General features: G+C 38.7%; 1 protein-coding gene across 2 annotated transcripts in view; it reads left to right on the top strand.

Annotated features, from left to right (window-relative positions):
• Nucleotides 1–18,052, top strand: part of LOC106061922 (fasciclin-1-like) — a 139,860-nt gene extending 121,808 nt beyond the window's left edge. For both annotated transcript variants that reach the window (XM_056017270.1, XM_056017271.1), the window contains exons 11-14: nucleotides 1,544–1,744; nucleotides 8,093–8,195; nucleotides 9,232–9,376; nucleotides 16,300–18,052. In XM_056017270.1, coding sequence (XP_055873245.1) covers nucleotides 1,544–1,744; nucleotides 8,093–8,195; nucleotides 9,232–9,376; nucleotides 16,300–16,631 — 781 coding nt within the window. In that variant the 3' untranslated portion in view covers nucleotides 16,632–18,052. The remainder of the gene's footprint in view (nucleotides 1–1,543; nucleotides 1,745–8,092; nucleotides 8,196–9,231; nucleotides 9,377–16,299) is intronic.
• Nucleotides 18,053–18,267: the final 215 nt, after the last annotated feature.

Here is an 18,267-nt window from a genome sequence, read left to right as displayed (position 1 = left end):
TTTTTTTTTTTACCTGACAGCACAACAATCAATACAAATGTATTAACCAATTAGTTAATTAACTATTGGTAATAAATTACTTTGTTTGGTATATCAAACAAGGGAAATAATTATTTCTTGACTGAAGTGGTGGTATAAACTAAATTAGTCCTCTTTATATTAGGCTGCTATATGAGGCTTAGTAAACAAACACATGAAATAGAAACAATAGATAATTATACAATTTTCCATGCTGATAGACTCCTCACAAGCAGAGTGGTTACCGCGTTGACTTGAGAAGCCTGAGAAGGCTTTAGTTCGAATTCAGGTTATTCCCTTTTTTAAAAAACACATTTAAAAAGCAATTACCCAGATACCACGTTCTTTCTATCCCTTTCCCAACTGGTCCAGACAAGTTATGGGATCATATCGTATTGAGAACGCTAAAAGCATGAAATTGCGCTAAACAAAAACAATTGGTAAATAAATATTTCTAATTGCACAGATTTATTATTGTTAGTTACATATTTGATTACATGACTGATCCAAACTAATTGATAGCCTACACATTAATATAAGCTTTGTTTTTTTTAAGTTGTTTTTTTTTTATATTCTGCTTGTTTGAATTATGTTTTCCTTGTAATAAAAATAATATACATATAGTAATACTGCATTGTCACAGTCTCTGTTGGCCTTGCCTTTTCACCTCAGGTTAATAGAGTGGAAAGACACTGAAACTCCTAATATAGAAACAGGAAGTAAGAATGACTAAATTGACTTTTAGTTCAGTCAGTAGTATCTTTTGGTCCGGCGCGGACAGTAGTGACTTAGAGAGTCAAGTAGTAAACTTGAGTTAAGTACTAGCTTTTGAGCAGTTGAACCCAGAAGACTTTTGAGACAGTACACGTATTTTGATAAGTTTTTCTCTGAAGTCAAGTAGTAACTTTGAAATTTATTGTTACCCGCTGTGGTTTAATAAGATTTAGTATATTGGATATGTTTGGTATCGCTGTTATGTGGACGCGACTGAATTCTATGCATTGGATCATTTTTGTAACTACCATGAAGTGTGCAACATATTGGACTCATTCAATCTCTACCATTTGTGTTGGTTAAGTGTCAAGTGTGACTCCAGGAAGCACGAACCCAGCATTCCACGACATTCGCATTCCTCAACATTACACCATTTAACCTTTTACATGCATACATCTCTATTACATCAACATTCAAATGTAGAATTTTCAGTCATTAAATATTATGTAAATTGCTAAATGTTGCATTCTTTATACATTAAAATGCATTGTTTTCATTTTATAAATTATCTGTAACCTGTCAATACACACACTCTTACATAGAATTAATAATTTAGTAATTTCATTCTTGAATGTTAATATTCCATCTTCAATGAAATGGTCTCCTATTTAATCTCTTACTAAAAATTCTTGTGATTAAATATCAATAATAGACTTCAATTAAAAATAATCACAATTGATAAATCTATTTTTTATGACTTCACTGAATTAGGCTTGTATTGTTTTTTAATTTTAATTAAATGGTGTTCCAGGTCTACATATATTCAACTTCAGTATCTTGGACTAGACAAGTACATGAGAGACCCAACTCTAACAAAAAATTTAGAATGCATTTTTAGTGCCAGTGCTGCAGCTGGAAGCAAGCCGCCTTCCAGTGGCACTTGGATCACTAATCCCAATAGCAATACAAATAACAATAACTATGTTGTACCTTGTGGTGAAGATTTACTCAGGTGGGTTATACTTTTTTACTTTAATGATATTTATTATGTTCGGTAATACAGTTGTATATCACTTAGGTAGTTAAGAAAAATTATCCTTTCAAAGAGTTTGAGTTTTTTGCACATCGGCACAATTTATGCAATGTCGTGCCCATAATCATTCAAGGATTACTCTCCCTTCATTTCACCAGAGCTAAATTCCATACAGTTAAATCATTAAAAGCAAGGTCTATTCACAGTTAAAATAGTAAATTTTGTAAACATCTTTAGTAAAAAATCTTTTGTAAATATTATATGTTCACAGTTTCACAAATCAAATCTTCATAGGCAACCCCACCTCCCGAACAAAGCCCAGTACCTTCCCAGGGTCGACACTATCGAACAGTGTTTTTAAGTTCTGCGCTTCCCCTAATATCCTGGTATCTGGGGCAATCAATGAGGATATGTTCCACAGGGAGACGAGAGTCCCAGTGCTAACAAAGTGTGTCTCCTCTCTCTTCAGCACAAAGGAGTGCGTGATGTAGCTGTGGCCAATCCTAAGTTTGGACATGGTCGTGCAACCACGCCTTGTCAGACCCTTAGATGTGGGCCGCAACCTAACGCCACAACCTGTCTGAGTTTGTTGTGGGTCTCAGCCTCCCACTGATCCTGCCACTATCGATAGGTGGCAGAGGCAATACTTTGTGTCATGTCCGAGCAGGGAATTTGGGTTCCTGACACCGCGTGATTTAGTGCTCTTTTTGCTTCTCTGTCTGCGGCTTCGTTTCCCTCTATGCCCACATGGGAGGGAATCCAGATGAAGGTGACATCCCTATGGTCTGCTGTTATTTGGTCCAAAAGCTTTTAAGTACCAATTGAATGTCAGTCTTCATCCGTCCCAAAGCTTGCAAAGCAGATTTGGTGTCGGAGCATATGATAAATTATCTCCTTTCTAATGCTTTAACTACCATTAGTGCAAGCGATATTGCATGTAATTCGGCCGTAAAGATTGAGCATCCATCGGGGAGTCTACGGGAGATTGTTTTGTTCCGAAAGGAGCAGGCACACGCGACCTTTCCATCCATTTTGGATCCGTCAGTGTAGATGGTGCCACAATCTCCACAGCTCTCCTGCAGTTCCCTAAAGTGGACTTGTAGTATGCTCGAGTCTGTATTTTCTTTTTTTTTTGAAATTAAGGAGAGATAAATTTAATTTAGGTTTATTTATCAACCAAGGAGGGTTCTGTGGGATTTCTATTTTAGAGATTTGGTCGATGGGTGGGGTTAAATTTTGAATGGGTTCTCTCATTCGAAGGCCCAACGGCTGTACGATTGTATATTTCTACATCTGTATAGCTAAATATGGAGTCGATAGCAGGGTTCTTGGGGTTGGATTTTAGCTTGACTATATACTGCATTGAAAGCTTTTTCATTCTTATGTTCATGGGGAGTTCTCCAGCCTCCACATGAAGAATTGGGATAGGTGATGTACGAAACGCAGCGAGACAGAGACGCAGTGCAGCATTTTGTATGGGTTCCAGTATTTTTAGATAAGATTTCCAAGCTGCTCCATATATTATGGATCCATAGTATTCCAACTTGGATCGGATTAGACTCCGATATAGCAGCAGCAAGGTATCTCTGTCAGCTCCCCAGTCCGTATGGCTGAGTACTCTGAGAATGTTTAATGACTTTTGGCATTTCTTCTTAAGTTCCTTAATGTGGGGGGAGAAAATTAAATTTGGAATCTAGGGTGAAACCTAAAAATTTTGTAGTTTTCACAACAGGGATCTTCTTTTTGTGTAAAAATAGTTCAGGGTCTGGGTGGATTCCCCTTAAATTACAAAAATGCATGCTGTTTTAAAACCATTGTCGTTTTACCAATTTTGAATTTTATTTAAACATAATTGTAACTTTTTTTTTCTAAAGTATTCATGTTTTTGCAAAGTGTAAAAATGAAAAAAATCAACATACAGAAAGGGTTACTGAGAGAATGCTGCCTTGGGGTACACCCGTTTCCTGGTCATAAGTGTCATAAACGGAGTTGCCCACTCGAACCTTAAATTTAAGGTCCTTTAGGAATTCCCTCACAAAGCAGAGAAGGTGTCCCTTAAGCCCCATAAGCTCCATGTCACGTAGAATGCCATGTTTCCAGGTTTTATCATAGGCCTTTTTTATATCGAAAAATACAAAAAAGTACAAAAAAAACAAAAACAATACAAAAAAATATATATAAAAGCCCTCAGCCCCCTGGATGACAAAGTGGTCATCATCGATACACGATGGACGAACTATATCATAGGCCTTTTCTATATCGAAAAATACAGTTACTAGATGTTCTCGTCTAAGGAATGCATTTCTGATGAAAGCTTCCAGCCTTACCAGGTGGTCAGTTGATATCCGCCCCTGCCGGAATCGGCACTGGTAGTTGGAGATTATTTTATTTCTCTCGAGATACCAGACCAACCTATTGTTTATCATCCTTTCCATGGTTTTGCAGATGCAGCTTGTTAGTGTTATTGGGCAATAGTTAGCTGGGTCAGACCCATCTCTTCCCGGTTTAGGTATCGGTATAACTGTGGCTTTCCTCCAGCTGTTTGCGAAAGCGCCTGTTTGCCATACACAGACTTTTAGCAGGGTTGCCAATGAGGGTTCGTAAATATGCTTGAGGAATTCACAATGGATTTCATCTTCTCCTGGCGCTGTGTCATTTGATTTGTCCAGCGAGTCCCTCAGTTCTTTAAGCGAGAACGGTTTGTTATAATCTTCATTGTTCTCTGATCTGAAGTCAATGGGGTGTCTTTCCTCCCTTTTTTGACTTTTTGGAATTCTGGCGTGTAGTGGCGTGTAGTGTGCAGTGGATGATTTATCTGCTATTGAGGATGCAAGGCAGTCAGCTTTATCTCTGGAGGACGTAATGTTCGTCCTTGGTTTTTCAAATGCCATATTGCATTTCATTCTTTCCCTTTGGCATCCAGACTGCTAACAAAATTTCAACAGGAATACATTTTGGCTATCCGAATGGTTTGTCTAACCTTTGCTCTAGCTATCCTGAATAGCTTTAGATTTTCCTGGAAAGGATTCCTTATAAATGCAGCCAGCCTTTTTTTTTCTTATCGCCAATAGCACATTTGCAAGCTGTATCAAATCATGGTTTGATAGGCCATTTAGGGTTTGCTGAGGTTAAAGGGAAAACTTTCCGGGCAATATCAAGTAGCTTCTGTTTATTTAGGATATTTTCTATAATACCCTCGGAGCATCTTTTTGGAATTGTTCCCAATCAGCTTTATTCAGCTTCCACCGCTTAGGTCGTCCCAATGAGGGGAGATTGTTAGTTAGCATTGATGATTGGAAAGTTATCACTTCCTCGTAGATCATTGCTTACTGACCACTTAAATCGTCCAGAAGTCCGGGGACACATACGGTGAGGTCAATTCACGTGAGAGATCCAGTTCCTGTGTGCAAGTAGGTCGGTGATGCATACGACCTCTTGTGTCAGTATTGTTGGATCCCCACTAAGTGTTATGGGTATTGAAATCCCCATGGATTATATAGGGCCGAGAAAGTTGTTTTATGAGGTTCTCTGTGTCTGTTGGGTTCAATGTAGCGCCTGGGGATAGATGCAGGCTGCAGCAAGTGATAACCTTGTGTAGGGTTATCCTAGGTGCTACAGCCTGTAGTGTGGTGTGTAGCACTACTCTCTCATGGGGGACGATGTCCTTCACAAGGATACAGACTCCACCTGATGCTCTCTCTGCATCCTAAACATTCCTGTTGTAAGCACTGTATTTTCGGAAACGGATGCTATCTTTCAGAAATGTTTCCTGTAAGCAGACAGCTACAGGAGTCTCTGAGTAAATCAGTAGCTGCATTTCTTCGTAATTGGCCTTGAGGCCACTACAGTTCCACTGCCAAATTCTAGAATCCACGGCTTGTTGTAAATGATCTACTTGGAGCTATTAGGCCTTGGGAGACCTCTAATGGGTTTCCCTTTATTCCAGTGACCTTGGTATTTTAGTCTTGAGTTTGGATGGAGAGGAGGACAACCCCCTTTTGGGAAAAGTCTTTTTCTCTGGAAAGGGGAGATTCCTCCGGTTAGAGCGGAGGCTATTTTCTCCTCCCTCACTTCGGGTATCTCTCAGTAGAGGTGTCTGGCTGGGTTCTCTGAGAAGAACCTGTGTCAGACATGATGTCTCCGGGTTCTCCAGGAGTGTTGGTTTTGACATGCTGCTCAGTCTCCATGCTCACAGCGAGCACAGAGAACCTGTTCTTTAACATGACAACAAGGCTTTCTTTTCTCTTAGGAGGTGTATTTTGTGGCGTTGTTTTCTTCTGCGTTGGAGGAGGAAGAGGGGGTGGTGGGGTCAATGTGTCCGTCAATGTGGCTATTGATTTCCTATCTTTACCACAGCCTGGGCGTAGGTCTTTGTCAAGCCGAATTGACCGTTGGGTAGGGCCGATACAGCTGATTTCGCCTGGCTGAAGGTACATTCATTTCTTTCCTTGTACTCCTGTACGACAACCTCCTGTTTCCACACAGGGCAGTTCTTAGAGTAGGCTGAGTAGCCAGCGCGACAGTTCGGGCATTTGAACTGGGCTGTTCAGCCGTTGTCCTCATAACCCTCTCCAACACATCTGGCACACACAGTGTTCCTCTTGCAGACTGCCGCGCCGTGTCCATAATCCTGGCACTTGAATCACCTCATCGGATTAGGTATATAAAGCCTCACTAGAACTCGTAGGTATCCTGCCTTCACATACTCTGGCGGTGTCCTAGTTCCCAATGTGAGGATAATATTGGCGGCCTTGACCTCCTCACCATCCCTGCGCCTGGTAATGCGCCGGGCATGGGTGACTCCTTCAATTCCCTCCACTATTTCCTTCTCGGAACATTCCAGCAGGTCTCTAGTGCAGATTACACCTCTGCTGGTGTTCAAACTCTTGTGTGGCATGACTTTCACTTGGAGATCACAGAGTCTTCTGCATCGTAAAATCCCATCAGAGTGTATCAACTTCTACGAGAAGTTCCAATGACTTGTGTAGCTTAGATACACTCTTGGGCTCTCCCACTACTGACTTAAGTCCCTTTTAGATGATAAAAGAGCTCATCTTAGTCAGGCTTTTCCCCTCCTCTGTGTACCTGACCACCAAAAATGATGGCCAGGTAGTTCAGCTTCTTGTGGCCTCCTCCTTTTTTGAATCTGTTATTCGCCTCTTGCCCAGACACAAATCTGGGGCAAGAAGTTTTTTGGTGGTGTTTTTTTTTTTGTCCGTGGACATTAGTAGTAATTTGGCACCTGTGCTCCCCACCCGCCATCGAGTCCCACAAGGGGGCGGGCCATTCAGATGTCCAGAATGAGCCCGCCAGGGCTACACAGGTGCTATACTTAGTCAGCTGCTGCATCTATAGCATTTGTTTGCATCTTTCTAAGACTATTGAGTGGTTTGGTCAGGCCAGTCCAATTACTCTTCTAAAATACCTAACACTTGCCGGATGTCTTGCGGTTAAACACTTTAAAAAGCAACTCAGGTGATTGTATGCCTTCACTGGCATGGATACGAAGTTCACAGGAAATGGTTACTGAAAGGGATGGGGGAACTTTTACAAAGACCTAAAGAAAAGCTGACACCAAAGGCAAGCATAGGCATCCAAAAGAGAATTTTAATCTGCCACCAACAGACATCATTTTGTCTGCATTACACATGGCAAATTATCTAGGTCTCCATAGTCTTGTGAAATATTGCCTCTCTTCAGAACATTCAAACTTGAAGATACAGCACTTTATTAAAAACAAAGTGATATTTTGTTTTCTAAAAAAAAAAAAAGAAATATGTAAGGTTATGTGTGCTATGTTATTAGAGTGAAATGAAATGTTTTATCTACTACATCTAGTCAGAGTATACATATTTTTACCATTCTCTAAAAACCCTTGACATAACAAGATGGCTAAGTCAAGAACCTGACAACTTGGACTCTGATATAACGAGACACTTTAATGAGTGTAATAAATAATGAAAAGTAAAAATCAAATACTTAACAATTGGCTGTAGTCAATGTCTGAATATCACAGTTATACACAACTTGTACTTAAATCTCGTTCTCACCTTAACTCTCCTGGTCCTCTACTGTGTTGGATTGACTTGACCCAAGCTTTTCGAAACAACACACAGTCCATAGTCTAGTGTCTTACACACTGTTGACCTACACAAACCATAATTATGTGTAGGGGGAATGCTACAATTCATTTGAGGTTGCACAAAATACAATATGTTTTTAGAAAATATAGCCTATTAACTTTTCAATGTAACCAGCATAAATATTAGCTGTTATAAAATATAAATAAATATATACAAGTAAAATTTATAATTAATTTTTTTTAAGATGCGAGTTCACATTTTTTGTGCCCAATGGAACAGCTATTGAAAACTTTGCACTGACTCCTTATGGAAGACAAGTGATGAATGAACCTCAACGTTGGAGATGGGTAAGTTGTCAATGCTTACAATAATTCACCTAGTCTCACTTCTTCATCTTTTCTCAGCTAACATTATAATATAAACACTATGTAGCATTTTGAAAAGAATTTCTACTTTTTAACATTTTCAAAATTTTAAGTCAAATCTGGAACATTTAAGTTATTATTGAATCCACGCCTGCATTTAAATATATATTGAATGTTGCCTTAGATAGAGATATAGATGAAGCAAATAATACATTAAATATAGATGTGTAAAGTACGCAACTAAATGGGGCAAAGTAATACAGCCTTGTACCAATAAAATGATAAAAGAAGCCAAGCATGATAAATGCTAAAATGCCACACCATACCCTTAGCTGCATGGATGGAGCCACAATTCATAATAATGGGACCTCCATAGCCATTTTACCTTTCCAAAGTCCAGAGCTGTATGCTTAGCTAAAGGGGGAATAAACTCAATCTGTAAACAAAACTATATCTAGAATTTTAATCCAGGATAACTAAAAGAGTTTCTTTCTAGTATGTTGTAATTGCTTAATAAAAAATGTTAAAAATCTAATCAACCAAATACTGTGTAAAACCAGTTTGTTTACCCTCTTGTTGGCTACATTTGTGCCCAATCTAAGTACAAGCTATGGTGTACATATTGAAATATTGCTATCTTCAGAAATGAACTATATGAATATATATATATATATATATATATATATATATATATATATATATATATATATATATATATATATCGTAGTTCACCCCCCCCCCCTGCAGGATTGCAGGAGATGGGAGATGGAAGTGGGCAAGGCTCAAACTATAAACTATCGGGATGACAGTGCATACATATTGACCAGGCAGCCATCATGGTTTCATAAGATGTAAACAATGAGCTTCTTTCAAATGTAAACAGTTTTGGTCAAGTAATTTTCCTTTGAATTGGCAGCTATTGTGATTACAATCTCAGACTCAATAGAATTGAAATATAATTCAGTAATTCATAAAAATATTTTATAAAAGTCAATTGCAAAAAAAAAATATTTTCCAGCTAATGAGAAGATTGATGACTTACACAGAAAAGATTTACATTGACCAACTTGCAGTGGGAGCTCCAAGAAGTTTTTATGCTGATAATGGAGAAGAACTAATTGTGCAACTTGACTCTCGAAGTAATATTCCCAGTGGACAGAGAAGTAAGTTAATACTTGAAGTAATATTCCCAGTGGACAGAGAAGTAAGTTAATACTTGAAGTAATATTCCCAGTAGACAGAGATGTAAGTTAATACTTGAAGTAATATTCCCAGTGGACAGAGAAGTAAGTTAATACTTGAAGTAATATTCCCAGTGGACAGAGAAGTAAGTTAATACTTGAAGTAATATTCCCAGTGGACAGAGAAGTAAGTTAATACTTGAATTAATATTCCCAGTGGACAGAGATGTAAGTTAATACTTGAAGTAATATTCCCAGTGGACAGAGATGTAAGTTAATACTTGAAGTAATATTCCCAGTGGACAGAGAAGTAAGTTAATACTTGAAGTAATATTCCCAGTGGACAGAGATGTAAGTTAATACTTGAAGTAATATTCCCAGTGGATAGAGAAGTAAGTTAATACTTGAAGTAATATTCCCAGTGGACAGAGATGTAAGTTAATACTTGAAGTAATATTCCCAGTGGACAGAGAAGTAAGTTAATACTTGAAGTAATATTCCCAGTGAACAGAGAAGTAAATTAATACTTGAAGTAATATTCCCAGTGGACAGAGAAGTAAGTTAATACTTGAAGTAATATTCCCAGTGGACAGAGAAGTAAGTTAATACTTGAAGTAATATTCCCAGTGGACAGAGATGTAAGTTAATACTTGAAGTAATATTCCCAGTGGACAGAGAAGTAAGTTAATACTTGAAGTAATATTCCCAGTGGACAGAGATGTAAGTTAATACTTGAAGTAATATTCCCAGTGGACAGAGAAGTAAGTTAATACTTGAAGTAATATTCCCAGTGGACAGAGAAGTAAGTTAATACTTGAAGTAATATTCCCAGTGGACAGAGAAGTAAGTTAATACTTGAAGTAATATTCCCAGTGGACAGAGAAGTAAGTTAATACTTGAAGTAATATTCCCAGTGGACAGAGATGTAAGTTAATACTTGAAGTAATATTCCCAGTGGACAGAGAAGTAAGTTAATACTTGAAGTAAAATTCCCAGTGGACAGAGAAGTAAGTTAATACTTGAAGTAATATTCCCAGTGGACAGAGAAGTAAGTTAATACTTGAAGTAATATTCCCAGTGGACAGAGAAGTAAGTTAATACTTGAATTAATATTCCCAGTGGACAGAGAAGTAAGTTAATACTTGAAGTAATATTCCCAGTGGACAGAGATGTAAGTTAATACTTGAAGTAATATTCCCAGTGGACAGAGAAGTAAGTTAATACTTGAAGTAATATTCCCAGTGGACAGAGAAGTAAGTTAATACTTGAAGTAAAATTCCCAGTGGACAGAGAAGTAAGTTAATACTTGAAGTAATATTCCCAGTGGACAGAGAAGTAAGTTAATACTTGAAGTAATATTCCCAGTGGACAGAGAAGTAAGTTAATACTTGAATTAATATTCCCAGTGGACAGAGATGTAAGTTAATACTTGAAGTAATATTCCCAGTGGACAGAGATGTAAGTTAATACTTGAAGTAATATTCCCAGTGGACAGAGAAGTAAGTTAATACTTGAAGTAATATTCCCAGTGGACAGAGAAGTAAGTTAATACTTGAATTAATATTCCCAGTGGACAGAGATGTAAGTTAATACTTGAAGTAATATTCCCAGTGGACAGAGAAGTAAGTTAATACTTGAAGTAATATTTCCAGTGGACAGAGATGTAAGTTAATACTTGAAGTAATATTCCCAGTGGACAGAGAAGTAAGTTAATACTTGAAGTAATATTCCCAGTGGACAGAGAAGTAAGTTAATACTTGAAGTAATATTCCCAGTGGACAGAGATGTAAGTTGATACTTTTAGCAGAAAAAAAGGAATTTAACAGATGATTCTGTGTAGGTAGGCCCACTAATTCCTAATAAAAGAAACGAAACTGCTCTATATAGGTAGCTAAATTCTATATAAGACTTTGCATTCCCCCCCCCCACCCCCCAAGTTCTAAGAAATTTAATAAATGTTAACAATAATCTTATAGTTTTTAATTACTTACTACACTCTTTTTATCAAAATAAAAATTATTTCTCTTAGAAAGATCTTAACGCAAAATTCTGTCATTTAAATTTGAAAAAAAAAAAAAAATTCTATTTTATTTTTTTCCAATTCTGTCCAAACACACAAGCATTGTCTTATTCATAACACTTTAACCTCAAGGGTTCATGCTAATTGCACATTCAGCATCCATACTACCAGCCCAGTTTAGCCCAATAAATTTACATAACAATTTTTGGTATATTTTTGTAGACCAATTTTTTTTTCTGTCATTGCTGATGATAAGGCATTCTTTGCCTTACCTTTTGGTATCTTTTGGAGTACATAAGGTTACTTTGTTTACTGTTTAACATCATACTTTATTTTCCCATATTAAAAGTACACTTGTAGTAAAGCTGATGTTGAAAATGTTGGCAGTAAAGGATGTTGCCTACTTGCACCCATCTCATCGCACTGGATGATTTGCTCAAACAGAAATTTCTTTTATTCTTGTCCCATTTTTCCAGCTGCATTTCTGCTCCTTCCTGTTTTCACTCTTTCAAATCTTTGAATAAAGTCTCTTCATCAAAATCTTTAGTGAGATCAGTTTCTTATTGTAGGCTCTTGGCATGATTATCTGAAGAAAAAAAAATCACCACATGGTTACTTTGCCTCTGCCTTAGGCATAAAATCTGTAAAAAATGTGTTTCATCAAAATTTCCTCACGTAATTATAAACCAATTATAACAACCCAGAAATATAAAATAACTGTATATATTTGCAAACATTATATTATACTTAAACTCAAATTCAAACTCAGTAAAAATGAAATAGAAGTTCCTGTAGCTGGCTTGTTTTGCAAATTATAGAAGGTGGAAGAGTGATTTCAAAACACTAACCTATATTCTTTAATAAATAGATGAAAAACCAAGGGAAACAACTCAGAAAAACTTTTTAAAACCATTCATATTCTAAGTATTGAGTAGGCAAAATCACCTCTTGAAGCAAAGTATCCCAATTTCATGTTATATATATATATATATATATATATATATATATATATATATATATATATATATATATATATATATATATAATTAAATAAAAAACTGAGCAGATAAAGAAAAAAAATTGACAATTATTTTTTCTGGGGAAAAACTCAAATGAAGTGCATTCACTGGATGACCTGTCATGGAGGGGTTATTCGGGCTCATCTAGGGTATGATGTACAGGCCCGGCTGCGGTTCCTGAACAGTGTAAACCGAGAACAAAGAATACTAGCATTAGAACCACAAACTAAATTATCCAACGGAACTGTTGAATAACAATTGTCAACGTGAACAATATTTAATAACACGTAATTGCAAATTAATAAAATATTTTTTTATGGATATCAATATCATTGTGGTTAGCATTCCATTAATAAATATTCAAATAGCAATAACACACCTTTCACACGCCCACTCCATCTTGGTGGCCTGTTAATATTTGGCTTGTTTGTTTAAGTCTAGGGGAAATTTTATAAATTTATCCCGCTCACATATAAGATTTTGTACAGGCACACCGCAACTTACAGTAAGAACAGACCAATATTAGAAGTTTATAAATTAAAATAATTTAATAAATGAAAGTTTACAAAAAGATAAATGATCAAATAAAATTATAATCAAGAAACTAAAAGAAGGTGCTAATATCTAACATAACTGCTCATCATGGATTGCTAATTATTGAGTGATTGGAAGAGAAGAGGGTTCCTATGTCTGGCTACTTATTTTCTTAGCTGCTAGCCCGTGGGTCGTCTTCTGTCGGTCGAAGGACTGGCACTCAGAAGGATGAGTCATCCGGCTCTGTCTTAGGACGTTGGCTCGGGATATTCTCTATGATGTAGGCAAGCTGGCTCTAGGGTGAGGCCGCTGTCTGTTTAGCAGTAGAGAGGGTTGGTGCTGCAGACTAAGTTGTAGTGGGACGATCTCTCAGCTGTGATCTCTAGCTCGTAGAGAGCCGTGCTAACTCAACACCAGTTTATCTTCTGCAGCGAAGATTGCTCTAATCTGTCGGCATTAGGTAATAGCTATTGGGCAGTGGATAGTTTGGGCCGGGTACTGGACAGATGATACTGGGCAGTATAAGGCACTGTGGACACTGGGCAATATGTTAAGGCCAAGGAAAGTAAACAATGCCAATGCCAATTGGGGGGGGGGTATCTGGTGTGGTCTGCTCCGGTTACAACTTTCTATGGAGATCTGGTAGTTATAACCGCGGCGTTCCAGTACCACCTCATCGTGGTCGCCGCGTGAACACTCCGCTCTTTGGGAGTGGCCAAGGGTACTGGTTGCTTGCCGCTGATGAATGAGCAGCCGGCAAGTGTAAAAGGAACTTAAAGGGGTTATGTCCAGTCCCCCCTTGTGGGGCCCCGGGGCAACGGTGAGTAAGAGACCTAACGGGATCTCCGAAAAGCGGATAGCGCTGGACACCAACTCGAGGGTTGGTCGGGTTCTCCTGGGACTCTGCTGATTCGCGGGTCTCACTTTGGGCAAAGACTGGACTGACTGGCGCGGCCTTAGCGGGCTGCGTCGGGCGGACCGGTCGGCGTCCACGAGCTAGGCTCTAACTAGCCCGTTCCCTGGCGCGCTAGTGGAGGAATCCGCCGCGACCAATGGCGACTCTGACACTGGGAATATCGAGAAACGCGCGCCGCCCCACTCCTGCCTTGCAGGAAACTTATATGCCAATCTGTGGCGGTGATTGCTTGGGCAGGTCTCTGCCTTGCCCTTAGTGGCGACATAAGTATAGGCCATGCACGCTGCTGCATTAGAGCAGTAACTAAGGCCGCCAACGGCCTTAACCATACAACCATGATCGACACAGACACAGTAAAAAGCGGGCACGAGCAGACCCGAACAGGCTCCGTGCGCCGGGTAGTGGGCGTCAGGCCTGGACACGAAAAGTCAGCTACTAGTCGCCCCGCGACCTCGATGAGGGGGAATTTGTCAGGTCGTGAAAAGTTAGCTAAAATTCCTCCACCTAAGTCCTCTTCTCAACGAACACTGCATTCGTACCTCCTTCGGAGGTCCGATTCGAATAAGGTTGATGGAAGTCTGCCACAACCTCCTGCGGACCTAGATACACCGCAGGCAAATATAACTGGAAGCGAAATAGTGACGGGAGCCTCCGGCCCCCAAACAACCCAAACTGACACCAGTGGGATCCAACCCACTCCAGGGACTAAGCCCATAAACACAAGGTCCCTCCTGATTTTACAAATTAACATCTGCGGGGTCATCCCAAAGGTGTTAGAGCTCTCAAAACTCCTCCACGAGAGGGCAATAGACGTGGCTTTATTACAAGAGACATTAACTGGCAAACGCAATGCCAGTATCACCGGCTATACTGTATTTAAGTGCAAATGCACAGACTGCCGGGGGCTCATTACTTATGAGCAGCCACACACCTCGAAGCACCAAGCACGTACTTACAAGCAACGGCACAAATCCGAGCACTCATTCATGAGAAGTGGTTAAAGTCCTGGGAGGAATCCGACAGAGCACGTGGTGTCTGGCAGCGCATGCGTCACCCAGATCGCGACGATCCATGGTGGCGACTGAGGAGGTCAGAGCAGTCAATAGTTGCGCAGTGCAGGACGGAACATTGTCCTATTGGGGCATACTTTGCCCGGTTCCGCACTAACTTTGACTCCCGATGCCGTCACTGTGGAGAGAGCGTCGAAACAGTGTCGCATGTCTTGTACGAGTGTCCCCAGCTCCGCGAGCTAAGGGGGGACTTGCCTGTGCAGTCACTCGACTTGTATGGTAGCCATGAGGCACTACGCCGGACGGCTAAGTTTCTTGCCAGAGCACTACGGGAGGACTAGTCCTTCCTGCTCTGATTTTTCAATAGGAGTTCATCTCAGGTAGTTATAACAGTCGGGTGTAGCAATCGTGTGTAGCAACCAGGCCGTTTGTCCCTAATGAAACCTCACAAGTACAATTCCTAACAGGGGAGACTGTATGAATCCTAGCGGGCCTAACTTAGAATGCTTTGGTCTCTCTCTATATATAGATGGGGCATTTTGTTTAACGGGTGGGGAAGAAATCTAGGTGATTTTCTCACATGTATCGATGTACCGGAGATGTCAGGCGTCAGGTCAGATTTATGGCCTGTACCGTGAGAGTAGGGACTAAGGCGAATATGTATCTGTCCAGCCCGAGTGCAATGCTAATCTTAGAGCGGTGCGTATCCTGCGTGGGGGGGGGGGAATAGGTATGAAAAGTTATTAGGCCGCTGCGTGTAACGCTGGTGCAGCGACCATTGTGTGCTGGTCACCTGTACAGCGGTCAAAAATTAAAAGTTAGCCCTAGAGAAGCTAGTTAATTGTTTTACGTCGAGATTTGTCCGTGAGAAACAGTGCGAGGGGAGATAAATTCTATAAGAATTTAGTTATGGGTGGACAGGAAAATAATTGATTAAGTTAAAATTTAAAGTTTCTCACGATTTGCTGGGAAAAACTCAAATGAACTTTTGCATGCAAGTTTTGTATCGTCACATGGCCTACAGAACATTATTTTTATACACCTCCAACAACGATTGTTAACGATACGGCTCTATGTGCGAAAAGGCGACACTCTTTCCCGTAGCCCAAACCTAACAGAAGTTAAAACGGGGAAATAGAAAAGCCAGCTAAACAGCTAACAAAAGAAGATCTCTCCACCGCGGAAACTAAGGATGATGTTAACATACATATGCACAACATTTTAGACAACAAAACGCACCTAATGCTAACTAATTCCTATACTCTAAAACACAAATATTAAATACAAAAGAAAACTTCACTCGCGCACGACACTAACATTGTCCCAGAAACATTTGTAGTCCCATCTCTTTGCCTTACCATAAAACTTGAACTAAACACAGTTATATTTGATCTCTTCTCTTTCAGCTGCCTATATCATGTTTCAAGGTATCAGGGCTCAGGTAGTTCACTCTGACATTGGTGCCACTAATGGAGTTATCCACATCATCAGTTCACTGCTGTTTGTACCAGAGGACTTGGCCCGAGATGTAAGTGGGGCTTCAACAGTTAATGTCACATCTGTACCAGAGGACTTGGCCCGAAATGTAAGTGGGGCTTCAATAGTTAATGTCTCATTTGTACCAAAGGACTTTGCCCGAGATAAAAGTGGGGCTTCAACAGTTAATGTCTCAATTTTATATATTTTAATCCTGACATTAATGGGTCTTATTTATTCTGTTACATTTTTACAATTATAGTAATTTTTTATTAAATATTACTTCTGATCTGTAGCTAATACATTGGTAAAATCTACCACCTCAAAGTCTTTATGTAAATAATATTTTTTTTTAATAAAATTTTTTGTAAAATTTTTGTTTCTTTGTTGTCTGTCTGGCAAAAAGTGTTTTTTTTTTATTTAATGAAGACATATTTAAGGGTTAGTGTAGAGGTCTAATTCTCAAGACCAGTAGTTCTCCCATTTTTAAACTTAAGGGACCACTTAAATATTTTGTGTCCAGGCTGTTGACCACTATAAAATTTATTTTTTAGCTCTGTTTCACTTATTGGGGGCAGCTTAAGAAATAATGTTAAGGTCTGTTTCATGTCACTAATAAATTTCCAATTAGCTTCGTCACAAGGCCAATGCATTAATCTGCTTACTAAAGATGGGAGTTCTTACATTGCAAAGATCTGTATATAGTTTAGAAGAGAAGGTATAAGTGACAGTTGAAGACATTTTAGATTCCCTTAGACTAACATTTTTCATTTGGTTTTTAATACCTGTGACCAATAATAGTGTGCCAAGCTTTTAATTAAGTCTTTCATTTTAATTGTACAGTGTCTCATTGCTTTGTATGTTTCTTGTGTGTGATGTTTTACATAGGAAAGTTGTCATCTATGGGGGAGGTGATGTTAAGGTCATCTGTTTCTTTGACCAACGGTTAAAGAGCAGGGTGTCTGTGGCCAGCACAATGAGTTACTCCTTTACTGCCCACAACTCTTCACTGAGATTTGAATCCAGGACCCCCAGATTTGGAACCCTTAGCCCCTCGACCACCGCGTTCTGTGCTTTTGTACATACTTTCTTTGAGTGTTCTTTGGTTTTGTAGTTTGTTTGTTGTTTTTTTGTTTAAAAAGAAAACCAAATAATGATTTCCAATGTCCAATTGGATCACATTGAATTGAAGATGTTTTAGTTACTCTCACACTGTATCAAACTGACTTGCAGAAATGTGTTTTTATTATGTTAACCCTCACATTCCAGTTGTATCAAACTGACTTGCAGAAATATGTTTTTATTATGTTAACCCTCACATTCCAGTTGTATCAAACTGACTTGCAGAAATGTGTTTTTATTTTGTTAACCCTCACATTTCAGTTGTATTCAAGGTTCAATTGTTTATATATATGACAAAAGACGTTGTTTTTTTAGTTTGATGTATATTATTAGTGTAGACTAGCGTTACATTTTATATATTTGTTTTTAAAGAAAACACTTTGTGTTAAATTTCAATTGGCCTTCAGGAAAGTAATGTGCCACATTCAAAGGGATACAGTAGTATCTATTTAAATGTTTGTGCATTGTCAAATAGCTGATAATAACATTTTTTAGTATTATCTAGTTTAAATAATCTTTCTTAATTTGGTTCGTCAATTGCATTAAAATGATGCTACTTTATATGTCTTCGTGTATTTTTTGCAGTCATTAAGACTTAATGTTGTGTTGTCTGTTCTATTTATTGAACTGTACTTTGTTAAAAAGTAAACAATTGTGAGCTTGCGCTCCCAGAGCTATTTTATATATATTTTTGTTGTATAGGTTAGAGCTATTTTTATATATTTTATTTTTATAGGTTAGTGTCAGATTTTATAATTGTACTTCCGCATATTTTT

This window comes from Biomphalaria glabrata, chromosome 18, assembly GCF_947242115.1.
Source record: "Biomphalaria glabrata chromosome 18, xgBioGlab47.1, whole genome shotgun sequence".
Classification (NCBI taxonomy): Eukaryota; Metazoa; Mollusca; class Gastropoda; family Planorbidae; genus Biomphalaria; species Biomphalaria glabrata.
This window is presented reverse-complemented; position numbering and strand designations above follow the sequence as displayed.